This window comes from Lethenteron reissneri, chromosome 41 (genome assembly GCF_015708825.2).
Source record: "Lethenteron reissneri isolate LAM-NWPU_2019-01 chromosome 41, ASM1570882v1, whole genome shotgun sequence".
Taxonomy (NCBI): Eukaryota; Metazoa; Chordata; class Hyperoartia; order Petromyzontiformes; family Petromyzontidae; genus Lethenteron; species Lethenteron reissneri.
The window spans coordinates 11,793,539-11,806,582 of record NC_083819.1 but is presented as its reverse complement, the minus strand read 5'-3'; the positions used below and the strand labels follow the sequence as shown (position 1 = coordinate 11,806,582).

Genomic DNA, 13,044 nt, shown 5'->3' with positions numbered 1-13,044 from the left:
ACTAATGTACGTTTGACTTCTCATCACAGGCATTGTAAATCTATTTTTCATTACTATTGTAATGCTGTGAGCACTGGGTTTTGAGATATTGTAGAAATTTGACATCGTATTAATAATTATGTTTTGTGTGTATGTTGAGTTAAACACACGTATGCAATACGATCTACAATCACAGATCAGTGCAAAGTAACATCACAGTCACCAGTGCACCGTCAGACACTATTAACTGGATAATGCCTCGAGTAGACACGAGGCTACTACCGGTACAGGCATTGGTTTTTGTAAAATTTTTAACACGATCTTGTTTATTGTTTCACAAAAAAAATCTATTTGAATAGGTTTTCATGAACCTTTCAGACATTTCACTGTAGGGAACATTATGCTGTGTCGTGACAAGGTCAGTTTAGACGTTGGATATGAATGCATTTTAATGAAACGTCACCAATATTTAGCTGTGTTCCGTTTCAGGTCCAGTCACGTTGCAGCAGCAAGGAAAATATTCTGAGGTCAAGTAAGTGTATGTATACTCTCTCTTTCTGGCTTTGCATGATACACAGCCGTAACAATTGCACGTGGCATAAAGGCGACGTGTGTTGAGATTGTGTAATGAAATCGCTTAACACAGCACGACATTGACGTGTATCATGTGGAGATTGCTACGCGAGGTATTTATACGTAGTGTTCTATGCTGTGTGAGGTAGGCAGTGTTGTAGAATGTGGAGATTGTTGTGAGGGGTAGGCAGTGTTGTAGAATGTGGAAATTGCTATGTGAGGTAGGCAGTGTTGTAGAATGTGGAGATTGTTGTGTGAGGTAGGCAGTGTTGTAGAATGTCGAGATTGCTATGTGAGGTAGGCAGTGTTGTAGAATGTGGAGATTGTTGTGTGAGGTAGGCAGTGTTGTAGAATGTGGAGATTGTTGTGTGAGGGGTAGGCAGTGTTGTAGAATGTGGAGATTGCTATGTGAGGTAGGCAGTGTTGTAGAATGTGGAGATTGCTATGTGAGGTAGGCAGTGTTGTAGAATGTGGAGATTGCTATGTGAGGTAGGCAGTGTTGTAGAATGTGGAGATTGCTATGTGAGGTAGGCAGTGTTGTAGAATGTGGAGATTGCTATGTGAGGTAGGCAGTGTTGTAGAATGTGGAGATTGCTATGTGAGGTAGGCAGTGTTGTAGAATGTGGAGATTGCTATGTGAGGTAGGCAGTGTTGTAGAATGTGGAGATTGCTATGTGAGGTAGGCAGTGTTGTAGAATGTGGAGATTGCTATGTGAGGTAGGCAGTGTTGTAGAATGTGGAGATTTCTATGTGAGGTAGGTAGTGTTGTAGAATGTGGAGATTGCTATGTGAGGTAGGCAGTGTTGTAGAATGTGGAGATTGCTATGTGAGGTAGGCAGTGTTGTAAAATGTGGAGATTTCTATGTGAGGTAGGTAGTGTTGTAGAATGTGGAGATTGCTATGTGAGGTAGGCAGTGTTGTAGAATGTGGAGATTGCTATGTGAGGTAGGCAGTGTTGTAGAATGTGGAGATTGCTATGTGAGGTAGGCAGTGTTGTAGAATGTGGAGATTGCTATGTGAGGTAGGCAGTGTTGTAGAATGTGGAGATTGCTATGTGAGGTAGGCAGTGTTGTAGAATGTGGAGATTGCTATGTGAGGTAGGCAGTGTTGTAGAATGTGGAGATTGCTATGTGAGGTAGGCAGTGTTGTAGAATGTGGAGATTGCTATGTGAGGTAGGCAGTGTTGTAGAATGTGGAGATTGCTATGTGAGGTAGGCAGTGTTGTAGAATGTGGAGATTGCTATGTGAGGTAGGCAGTGTTGTAGAATGTGGAGATTGCTATGTGAGGTAGGCAGTGTTGTAGAATGTGGAGATTGCTATGTGAGGTAGGCAGTGTTGTAGAATGTGGAGATTGCTATGTGAGGTAGGCAGTGTTGTAGAATGTGGAGATTGCTATGTGAGGTAGGCAGTGTTGTAGAATGTGGAGATTGCTATGTGAGGTAGGCAGTGTTGTAGAATGTGGAGATTGCTATGTGAGGTAGGCAGTGTTGTAGAATGTGGAGATTGCTATGTGAGGTAGGCAGTGTTGTAGAATGTGGAGATTGCTATGTGAGGTAGGCAGTGTTGTAGAATGTGGAGATTGCTATGTGAGGTAGGCAGTGTTGTAGAATGTGGAGATTGCTATGTGAGGTAGGCAGTGTTGTAGAATGTGGAGATTGCTATGTGAGGTAGGCAGTGTTGTAGAATGTGGAGATTGCTATGTGAGGTAGGCAGTGTTGTGTCCTGTGCGCAGGCCATAGCGCAGTGGACATCACAAAGATGTCTCGAAGGTCTCGATCGTCCTCCTTCCCACTCACCTCGATGGACAAGGCCTTCATAACCGTGCTGGAGATGACTCCCGTTCTGGGCACTGAGATTGTCAACTACCGAGGTACAACCATCGCTCGCCCTTATAACAGTAGTCATTAAACACACATACGCTATGTACATTGGAGAGAATTTTCCAGCACATGGGTAGAGACTTTAACAGGGTTTTATTAAAGACACGATTCACCACAGAAAATTGAAGCAAAAGTTCCATTTGCTCATCCCGTATATACCCCAGCTGCCACTGTCACCCTTGTTACCATGTGCCAAGAGCCATTTTAAAACTGCCGCTCATAAAATAGCCAATTAGTGACCGCTTTACAAACACCCAATTAGAGTCTCGCTCCGCACCCAATAAAACATCCACTTCCTCTGTCACGTGCTCAGAATTTTGGCTGATGGGAGACTTCACACGCTAATATCGAATGGTAGAGTCACTATCCCCACATGCCCGATGCTAACCAACAGGAGGCTCCGCGCACGACAGCCAAAGGGCTGAACCGCTACGCCTCCCACTTGTCCAGTGCTCAACCAATGGGGACCAGGAATGGGCCCGTGGACACTAGCCCGGCCTTGCACCCGGAACTTGAAGCACGGGAAACTCTGGGTCGCGATGAGAACCTCGACGAAGAAGACTGGCCCCCGGGGGACCTCTGGGACGTAGGGGTGACAAGCCACCCAAAGCTAGAGGTGGAAGAGGTTTCAACCATAGCCGAGGGAGACCAATGGAGATGTCGAGGCCGAGAAATCATTGGGAGGACCTGGGAGACTTGACAATCTTCCCGAGGAGATGTAGGATGGGAAGACATCCCCTACCTTCGGAGAACAGAAAAAAAAACCCATTGGACTCCGCCAGTGATGGCGGAAACTAGGAGAGTATCATGCCTGGGGATTTCCTTGCCCTACCAGAACAATGGCCCCATTGAAGGAAACCCAGGGTGGACTACAAGACGCTCGTCAAATTAGGGAGGGGCGACCGCCACAATGTCAGGGCTCCGATGGACTGAGACAGGGTCAGCAGACCTGGATGCTTGTGAGGGGTACTATATATGTATGTGTGTGTGGAACTTCTTTCTCACCATACGCAGCCAACCGTGCTAATGAAAAGTTCAGGGGAAGGATAGCAAATGGTGATGTGAGGGTGCTATAGGATTTGGGATTAAGTGGGGTTGAGCGGTCCACTCTGAGTGGCCGCCTGGGCCTCAGGAAATACAGGGACATGGTGACACACAGAGAGACAGAGGGAGACACGAAGTCACGCAGGAAGATACAGGGATACACAGAGAGATACACAGAGACATAGGGAGACAGGGTGACAGTAATCTGGAGAACGATATACAAGCGGTCCCCGACTTACGAACTCCCGACTTACGAAAACTCGCACTTACGAACCAACTCCCATTAAATAGATGTTTTTAAACATTGACCTAAAATGCGAACTCGCACTTGTAAACTGAACCGCGGAACTATTTTGTTCAGCGGAGGAATCCTCTAGGAGTGTTGGTGCGTGTGTGCACACGCGTCTGTGTGAAAGTAGTGTAGTGGTTAGCACTCTGCGCTACAAACCCGGCGACCCGAGTTCGATTCCCGCTCACGACAAACACCAGTGACGGTTATCTGAACTGGTCTTGCGCCTCCCCTAGATCGACTCAGCCTCAAATGAGTACCTGGTGCGGTGTGTAAACATCACCACTGGGGAGACAAAGGCGACCAGATGTGGTGTTGGCCAACCACCCCCTTCGTGTGCCGTGCCGGCCTTCATAGGTGCTCGCTAACAGCACTTGCCCCAACAGTTTGTGAAGGTTATATGGGGGATCGTTGTCGTTGGTGTGTGTCTGTGTGTGTGTGCCCCCGTGTGTTTGTGTGTGGGGAGCGGTAGTGCAATGGGTAGTGCGCCAGTCAAAAGTGGCCGGGCTTGCTGCTGCCCACTCACCTCCTCGTGTGCCGTCCCGGCGACCTTCAGAGGTGCTGCTTGCTAAAAGCACAGTCTGTCACGGCTATGTGTGTGCGTGCGCATGTGCACGCACACACACGGGGGATCTTTGTCTTTGTGTCTCTGTGTGTGTGTGTGCGCGCGTGTGCTGTGTTTGTGTGTTATTGTGGTGACTCATTACGCCTCTTCCGACAAGCAAGCCAGCAGCAGGACACAAGGTAGGTGAAAATACAACTAATTTGTTTTCTATTTATGCTACTTTATTTCCCTTTAATTACAATACAGTATGTATCATAATGGTGCATGAAAATGTACAATATTTATTTTTATTTATGAGTTTAACAATGATTCCCTTTTTGTTGAACCTTAACACATTTCATAACACCGACTGTATGGCATTTAATATAGTACATTGTGTTCTGACTTACGAACCATTCGACTTACAAACGGGTCTTAGGAACTAATTGCGTCCGTAAGTCGAGGACTGCCAGTACTAGTATAATCAAAACAGATAGAGAGAAACATCATCTGTATAGCCTTAACAGACTGTTGGGGCAAATGCTGTTAGCGAGCACCTATGAAGGCTGGAAACGGTACACGAGGGGGTGGGTGACCAGCATCATGCCCAACCGCCTTTGTCTCCGTAGTAGCGATGTTTACTACACACCGCACTAGGTACTCATTTGAGGCTGAGTCGACCTAGGGGAGGCCCAGGAACCGTTCAAATAATCGTCAGTGGCGTTGGCCATGAGCGGGAATTGAACTCAGGTCGTCGGGTTCATAGCGCAGTGCGCTAACCACTACACTGCCGCTCTCCATAAATGGTATAACAGATACAGGTGGAACAGACATAAAGTTGTAACAGAGAACAGTGACCAATGAGCCGCAGGATTACAAGTCGGACTCGACTTATCCTTGTAATAGCGATCCAGAGGACCAGTGAAGAAGTGAGTCACAGGATCATACGTCGAACTAGATTTAACTGAATTTTGATTTAAATCTTTTGTGACTGCAGGGATTCATATTCTTGGTTCTTTCGGTAAAAAGAACCAAGAATATAGATGTAACTGGTGACAGTAATCCCGAGCCACAACTACGATTAGCACGGTTGACTACGTACAGAACAAAATAAGTTCAACATACGTTCATATAGTGAATCCTAGGATTATCAGTCTAACTCTGCGTACCTTGCAACCGTGGTCTAGTGCGACAGAGAGTGGTGAATTCCAGGAATATAAATACAAAGCCAGCTATCTCTTGGTTATATTTTAGGCGTAATGGTGGACCCGATGCTGGGATATCTGGTTGTCAGGCGCTCTTCGCAACTGCATGCTTCCGGCGGCACTCCAGGGCCTGTTCTGCATGAGCCGTGCCCTTGCGCCCCAGGCGTCTTCTACTTGTCCTGTGCCCTGGCAACTCGTTATTCTCCAGAGCGAGCAACCACCAGGATCGGAGACTGGAACTCTTGAGGACTACTGGCACAGCGGGTGCACACGACGGTGCGGGCGTGTTGTTAGTGGAATATTGTTTTGTGGTTGGTTTACACCGCTGCCCTGGCACTGACGCTCAACAAAAGTAGCCGCGGTGTCTTTGGCGTCGTTAAAGAGAGGAACTTCCTGCAGCGGAGCTTCATCTCCGTAATTTCGTCCGGAGCGAGTGCCGGGAAGATCGTGCAGGTGGATGTGGCGGAATTGAACGGGGGGGGGGGGCGGGAGGATCTACACCTCCCTCACACTTAACACGCTCGTGTCGTGAAAGCTACTGCAGTTACTTCGCACTTTGCACTACAAAAAAAGCATAGGATAGGTTATTTGTGATGGGCTGCATACGCGGCTCACTCTAGACCGACTGTGGGATGTAGGGTAGTGGGACGTCATTAATCCACAACAGGAGGCTACTGAGCCCGTTGTTTGTAATTTTCCTGCACGCTATCCTTGCCCACAGCCTATGCAAGGATATGTTCATCTTAAAATGTTCCTCTTTAAACAAAAAAAATACTTCATATTTGTCCCACATGTAATTTTAACGCCACACTTATTTCAGTTGTTTCCATTGGGGATGTTTCTGCAGATGGCTTCGGGCGAGTTTTGGCCCAAGACGTCTTTGCCAAGGACAACCTTCCTCCGTTTCCAGCGTCCATGAAGGACGGCTATGCCGTGAGAGGTTTGTGTGCCTCTGTGCCAATTATTGTGACATTGAAGTTGTGAAGAAAATGTTCTGAGAATAAACGTTTAAAAGAAATCCCCTAAAATGTATCTAAAAATAACATTAAATTTAACATTTTATTTGAATGAGTGTTGCAATTGTGGCAACCCAAGGTTTCCTCGGATGTTATAGCAAATGGAAATGAGAGAGTACACACCGATTAGTTCACTGAGGTAACGGTGTACATTTTTTTGCTGTCCGTGTCCCTTTTTAGCAGCGGATGGGCCAGGTGACCGCTTTGTTATTGGGGAATCGCATGCCGGTGAGCCGGTAAGCCCTCCACACTCACTACTCGTGCCAAAATACGGCGTCATTGATGATCGCATTGTGTGAGACAATAGTGGCCGCTCTATTGTCTAATGAGCATGTACAGTTGTTCAAAAGTTTAATGAGCATTTTAATTTGAATAGTGACAATCTCATGCAAATATCTGAGTAGGTTATAACAATGTTACCGGATTGCTTCTATATTTTGGCCCATTAAAATACAGGAGACACATTTATATGGAGAGTGCAAAGGTGGTACTTTATTTGGCAATATTCCAGCTCTGAGGATTCATTATTTTGGTTAAATTGTTGCAGACTTTTCAGAACATTTAAGAGGTGGTGCCCCCTTTTGTGGATGGGCAAAGTGGCCCGTTGAAGTGACCTTGGAAGTAATTCTGCACGTTCATCTTCCAAATGGCCCGGCACTGCAAATTAAGCGGTCCTGTTGACAGTGTGTCCGCGTGTGTGTGTCATGCACCCTGGGCAGCCGAGCCAGACGGTGATGCCGGGGCAAGTGATGCGTGTGACGGTGGGGGCGCCCATCCCGTGCGGCGCCGACGCGGTGGTGCCCGTGGAGAACACGGAGCTCCTTAAGGAATCGGACGACGTGAGTGTTGTGACGCACTGCTCAGTCCACGGCTGGATGAAGGTCTCTGCGGGCCATCGCCACCTCCATGGTCTTGCGACGCAACAATCCGGCCGGTGGCCCCGCACGGAGCGACTTTCATCTCTCCGACTCGTAGGCGGATGTCCTCTCGGACGTGTTCCATTCCTTGGCTTGCACTGCGTTTTTATCATTCTTATTATTTACCATCATCCCTCCAGAGCATGATGTGTCTAAGGGCACTTTTCCGAATAGTTTGGATGATGTTATTAGCAGCATGTGTTCTCTCGCTGATCCAAGTATTTCTCTTTTTGTCTCTCAATGTAATTCCAAGCATGATCATCTCCGTGCTTCTTTTTGTACCTAACAATATTTGTTTTATAATGCAGCAATAATACAACACGTAATAATAAATCACAAAAATAAAATCCGCACCCACTTTGGATGTGATATCTGAAGTTGTCACACTGTGCTGTTAATTACAGCAGCGTTGTTAATTACAGCACAGTGTCAACAGTGGCGAGATGTTAACTACCTCGCCTGGTATACAGGAGGTTGTGGGTTCGACCCTGACACCTGTTGTATATTTGAAGTTTACGGCGAATCGTAACGCAACACCGTAAACCGAGTTAAGCTTGTTTAAGCGTCTTGACGAAGCAACCCGATATGCTACATTGCGGTAGTCAAATAATGTAATGATTGGCGCTTCGGTAATCTGTCTACGAATTTAAATTGGAAGGCATTGCTTGTTTTTGTACAAGATAACCTTACATGTAATTTTTTGATGACTTGATGAATATACATATTAAAGGATAAGGCAGCATCAGTAATACACCCTATGTATGTATATACAGTATTAATTCAATGTTTCTGTACATAAAACTTTGTTTTCCCAGTTGAATAGACAAATAATATACCAATATATTTATTTTAAAACATAACTACTTATACAGTGGGAGGAATAAAATTTGCCTATTCTGTTTTGTGTGTGTATATAGGTCATTGATTCTGAAACGTTTAGGTCCATTGAAAGAAAAGGCAAACCACTCCATCCTCTAGGATAAAAAATGGTCAAATTGTTGTTAATCTGAACCAATTGGCTAAATGACAGTCATGAGAATTAAAGGATCGGTTTGACTGTCGTGTGCCAATCTCACTCTCATGTGCAGAGCGAGTGGGAAAGTGCTGGACCGGTGTTCAAATTGAAGGGATCTCGGAGGTAGCTCTGCAATATCCACTTCCGTGGACCGATTTCTAAGGCAAAGGGGTTGCACTGCTCTCTTTGAGAGTTCCGAAATGGTACTTTGACTCGTGACGTCACTCCGGTAGCACAATTGGGATAAAATTGTGGAATAATGACAACGTAATTATTTATTCTTTAACTGAATCATGACCCTGAATCATGATACTTCATTGAATGGTGGACGGGTTTAGGGGGGGGGGGTGATAATAATAATAAATGTATATCCACCATGCAGCGATGTGCTTATGTATCTGATAAGCAGGGCACGGAGGAACTGGAGGTTCGGATATTAATTCAAGCCAGGCCAGGCCAAGATATCCGGTAAGTGAACTTACATGTAGAATTGAGATCGTTCTCCCTACATCTCTACAGCTTTGCTCACTACGATTGTGCACAGCAGAGTTAAACTAAACACTTCTGCCTTCACCCTGTGCGTGAACTGTAAAATAGTATTTGTCTCAGCTTCATCATCATCAGCAGTCGTTATCAGTCGATGCCAGATGAATGCCCCCCCAAGCTGTTGCTGTCCCTTAAGGTCCTCGGATGCAACAATTTATTTAGCTCTGGCACATGATCCGATGTCATCGCTTCATCTCCTCGGTCAACGTAACCTCGGGCGCGTTCTCCCCCTTGGCTGCCGCTCTATTGTTAGTCTCGACCGCTGGCCATCACCCCGTCTCGCGACGTGTCCAGCCGCAAGCTCTCTTACTTTATCAAACATTTTTATTTGCGTTAGTTTGTGATTTGCTTACCTAGCGCTGTACTTTGCACTCCTGTCGTGTTTGTTTGTATTGTTTGTTGTTGTAACGTTCTGACACTCCCCGACTGGACATCTGTGAAAAAGAGCTTCATAGCTCATCGGATTCCTCCGGCGTAAATAAACATTCTGATAAAATTTGATGTCATTCAACTCGCATGAATTGCCTACGCCAGTAAAATTCCAAGCGTGCACCTCTCCATACCTGCTCGTGCACTTTTCAGCTCTTGCCGTTACATTTTTTGTCCACGTTTTCTGATCCATATGACTTGTCATGCGAAGGGGGTCCCCCATGCACATGTGTCCGTGCGTGATAAACGATCGACGCGCGCACATGTGCAATGCGTGTGTCTCGCACTGCGTCGTTGTGCGTAGGTCGATAGGCCACGATATCAAGCGTGGGGAGTGCGTGCTGGCCAAGGGGACCCACATGGGCCCCTCGGAGATCGGACTCCTGGCCACCATGGGCATCACAGAGGTGGAGGTGCACAAGTTCCCCATCGTCGCTGTCATGTCTACGGGAAATGAGGTCACCTGCATTCTCAAATCTTTATTTTTTGCTAAATATATATTTCAAAAAATATTAATAGTACCATCTAGCTCTGATTTAAAATGAAGACCTGGCGAGGTTAAGGCTCATAAGCAGGCGATTGCGCAACGTATATGATCGGTATTATAGCCAGCAGCCCCCAGCTCCGCCAGAAATCACTTGACTTCACGTTTAAGGAACAGCGGGTCCTAAGATTTAAACTATGAAACTCGGAAATATTTTTTATTTTACAAGGTAAAACCCTCTGGGCTATAGAGCACTTTTTCAGAAGTGACTTGGTCACAAATGATAGTTCAATGAAGTAGCTTATGATGTGGAAACTTATAGCAACCAAATACTCTAATTGCCGGGTATGAACAGGACTCTTGCATTTGGCAATCGCTATTATACAACAACACATGACATTATCCGTTCGGATCAGACCTTTGTAGAATTAGAAGCAGAATTGGTAAAAATAAAGTGGGACATCGGTGGACTTCGTAAGGTGTGGAGAAAAATAAATAACAATACAGTCTGCTCTCCGAAAACGTCGTAGTTGCATTCCTGAAGAACACCGTATTATGGAAAAATCACGTTATAATGAATAATATAGGGCAAAGTGCAGTCTTCAATAACACGTGAGATGCGTATTAAGGCTGAACACGTGGGCAGCATCTAGAAGCATTCAGCAGTATCCTAATGCCTTGTGTGGTGACGCTACGCCGAGGCAGCCGTACGACCGCTTATTCTTACTCGCGCGATGTAATTTTGATCACTCGATCGCGTTATGTCCAATTTGCGTTATGAAAATACGTTATAGGAGAAAGGACTGTACATTTAAATTGTGGGAAAACAGAGGGAAATCACAGAGGAGTGGGTTTCTCGTCTCAAAGGGCTGCACATGCAGTGGGCGTAATGTGAACAGTAGCTTGAGTAAAACTATTATCACACTACTGCGTCCCACAGACTTGATAATGACACAACTATTTCCTGGTGCTGTTCTCCAAGGGCACGAGTGTAAACTTGCGTCACTGCTGGGTGCCCTTGTGGGTGTGCACAGCTGCTGAATCCGGAAGACAACCTCCTCCCTGGGAAGGTGCGAGACAGCAACCGTTCCACGTTGCTGGCCGTCATCCAGGAGCACGGCTACCCGACCATAGACCTGGGCATCGTTGGGGACAAGTGGGTACCACGCCCGCACTCAACGCCGTGTTCAGCCATCGCTGATGAACTCCCATTGCCACTGTTACTGCGTGCCTCGTCTCTCCCAGTAGGGTTTACCTGTAAGACTAAACTAGTACAACTTTTTTTAATTTTACCAGGTAAGGCCCACTGAGCTGTGAAGCTCTTTTTTCCAGAAGTGACCTGAACGTGGCTTATCGTGAATTATTGTGTGGAAATTGATAGCAGCAAAAAATAACAGTGGAACAGAAAAATGTTGTCCCTGGGTAGTAAGTGTTATTTTCTAATTGCTTATGTCTCAAAGTACAGAAAATGGCTATTATTCCCCACAAACTTTGCTTTTGTGACCAGGATAGTGATATTTTTAATTTACCTATTTTCAATGAGAATTCCAGATAGATTCAGTGCTGAGTAAACTTGGAGTAACTTCTAGAACATTCCAGAACGTTCAGTTAACATAAATAGTCGTATAAATATAGGGGCCTTAAGCCCACCAGTTCAGTTTAGTTCCAGCTGCCTAAGTGGATACATATCTGCATTTTTCTGAGATGGCATCAAGAGGCTGCAAGCATCCGGCAGATGCATTTTGCTATGTCTGGGGCCAATTTGTCAAAACAAGAGTGAAAAAGTACTCTGTGGAAGAATCTGCTAAGATGTGTGAGGCCTACAAGGCATATGTCGGCATGCCTGTTGGGGATCAAGACAATCCCTGGGGACCTCATTTCACCTGCGAGCAATGCAAAAAAAACTCTGGAAGGTACGCTGTCTGAGGCAAAGGTCAAAGCCGGTGTCTTCGTCAGACCACAGATAAAGAAGATCCTGGAGTCCAATTAATTTCCCAAGAAGCTCACTAGTAAGGAGAAAGTGGCTTGGAACAGCTTTGTGGCAGTGGTTCGGGGCTTCCTGGGCAATCACAAGGCCGAAAACTATGTGGAGCTGGTTGAGACTGGTGAAGAACTACGGCACAATGGGCTGTAGACTGTCCCTCAAAGTCCATATCCTTGATACTCATCTTGATAAATTCAAGGAGAACATTGGAGCATACTCATAAGAGCAGGGCGAGCGCTTCCACCAGGATATACTGGACTTTGAATGCCGCTACCATGGACAGTATGATGGGAGACTACATTTGGTGGCTGATTCGTGAAAGTGTTTTACAGTATCATCGTAAATCTCGAAAAACTACTCACTACTAAATCTTTTTTAGTAATTTTTTTATTACTTTAGTATAAATACATGTTAATTTCGATTCATATGTTGTTTTTTTATGACTTTATGTGAACGAAAATACACAAATTCGCCCGTTTTCTCATTGAAAATAGGTACATTTCAAAATGTCACTGTCCTGGTGACAAAAGCAAGGTTTGTGAGGAATAATAGCCAATAAATAATAGCCATTTTCTATACTTTTTAGGCATAAGAAATTAAAAAATAACACTTACTATCCAGGGACAAAAATTGTGTTACAAGTGTAATCACAATAATGTAATAATGTAAATGGTCGGCTCAAGTGAAGCCCGCAGCCACGAGAGGCGCTTTGTTTACCGCAACAGCAGAAAAAACAACCCCACCTCAAATCGTGACCAGTCAGTGTAACGCGACGAGCCGACTGCATAATGGGCCGAGCGGCCGAGTACCAAATAATACAAAGGCACGTTGCTAAATGTGGAGGGGAAAAAAAAACAAGAGGACCCGGAGAAAATTCCATGCGACCACGGGGAGAACATGCGAACTCCAAATATACAAGCATCATGGTCGGGATCAAACCCATGGCCTCCTGCATACTGGGCAAGGGAGATAACATCTCGCCACCCAATGCGGCGCCCAAACGTGCGTGGTGAAGTCTGCTCACACAACCTCGATGACTGGCAACAGCGTGGGGTATAGTCTTTATCCAGCAGAAAATTGGCAAAGGGCTGTAATGTAGTATTTTATTATAATTATTGTTGTAAAATTTAACCTTATGG

The 13,044-nt window shown here is 45.5% G+C and overlaps 1 protein-coding gene across 10 annotated transcripts in view; it reads left to right on the top strand.

Moving 5' to 3' along the window:
* The window catches only part of GPHN (gephyrin), a 59,861-nt gene that overhangs the window by 31,975 nt on the left and 14,842 nt on the right, over positions 1–13,044 (top strand). For 3 of the 10 annotated variants that reach the window (XM_061568746.1, XM_061568744.1, XM_061568752.1), the window contains 9 exons: positions 469–517; positions 2,285–2,422; positions 4,492–4,509; positions 6,362–6,454; positions 6,711–6,766; positions 7,250–7,369; positions 8,872–8,930; positions 9,742–9,895; positions 10,956–11,077. In XM_061568746.1, coding sequence (XP_061424730.1) covers positions 469–517; positions 2,285–2,422; positions 4,492–4,509; positions 6,362–6,454; positions 6,711–6,766; positions 7,250–7,369; positions 8,872–8,930; positions 9,742–9,895; positions 10,956–11,077 — 809 coding nt within the window. The remainder of the gene's footprint in view (positions 1–468; positions 518–2,284; positions 2,423–4,491; positions 4,510–6,361; positions 6,455–6,710; positions 6,767–7,249; positions 7,370–8,871; positions 8,931–9,741; positions 9,896–10,955; positions 11,078–13,044) is intronic. The other 7 variants (XM_061568750.1, XM_061568751.1, XM_061568753.1 and 4 more) reach the window with 4 other exon arrangements.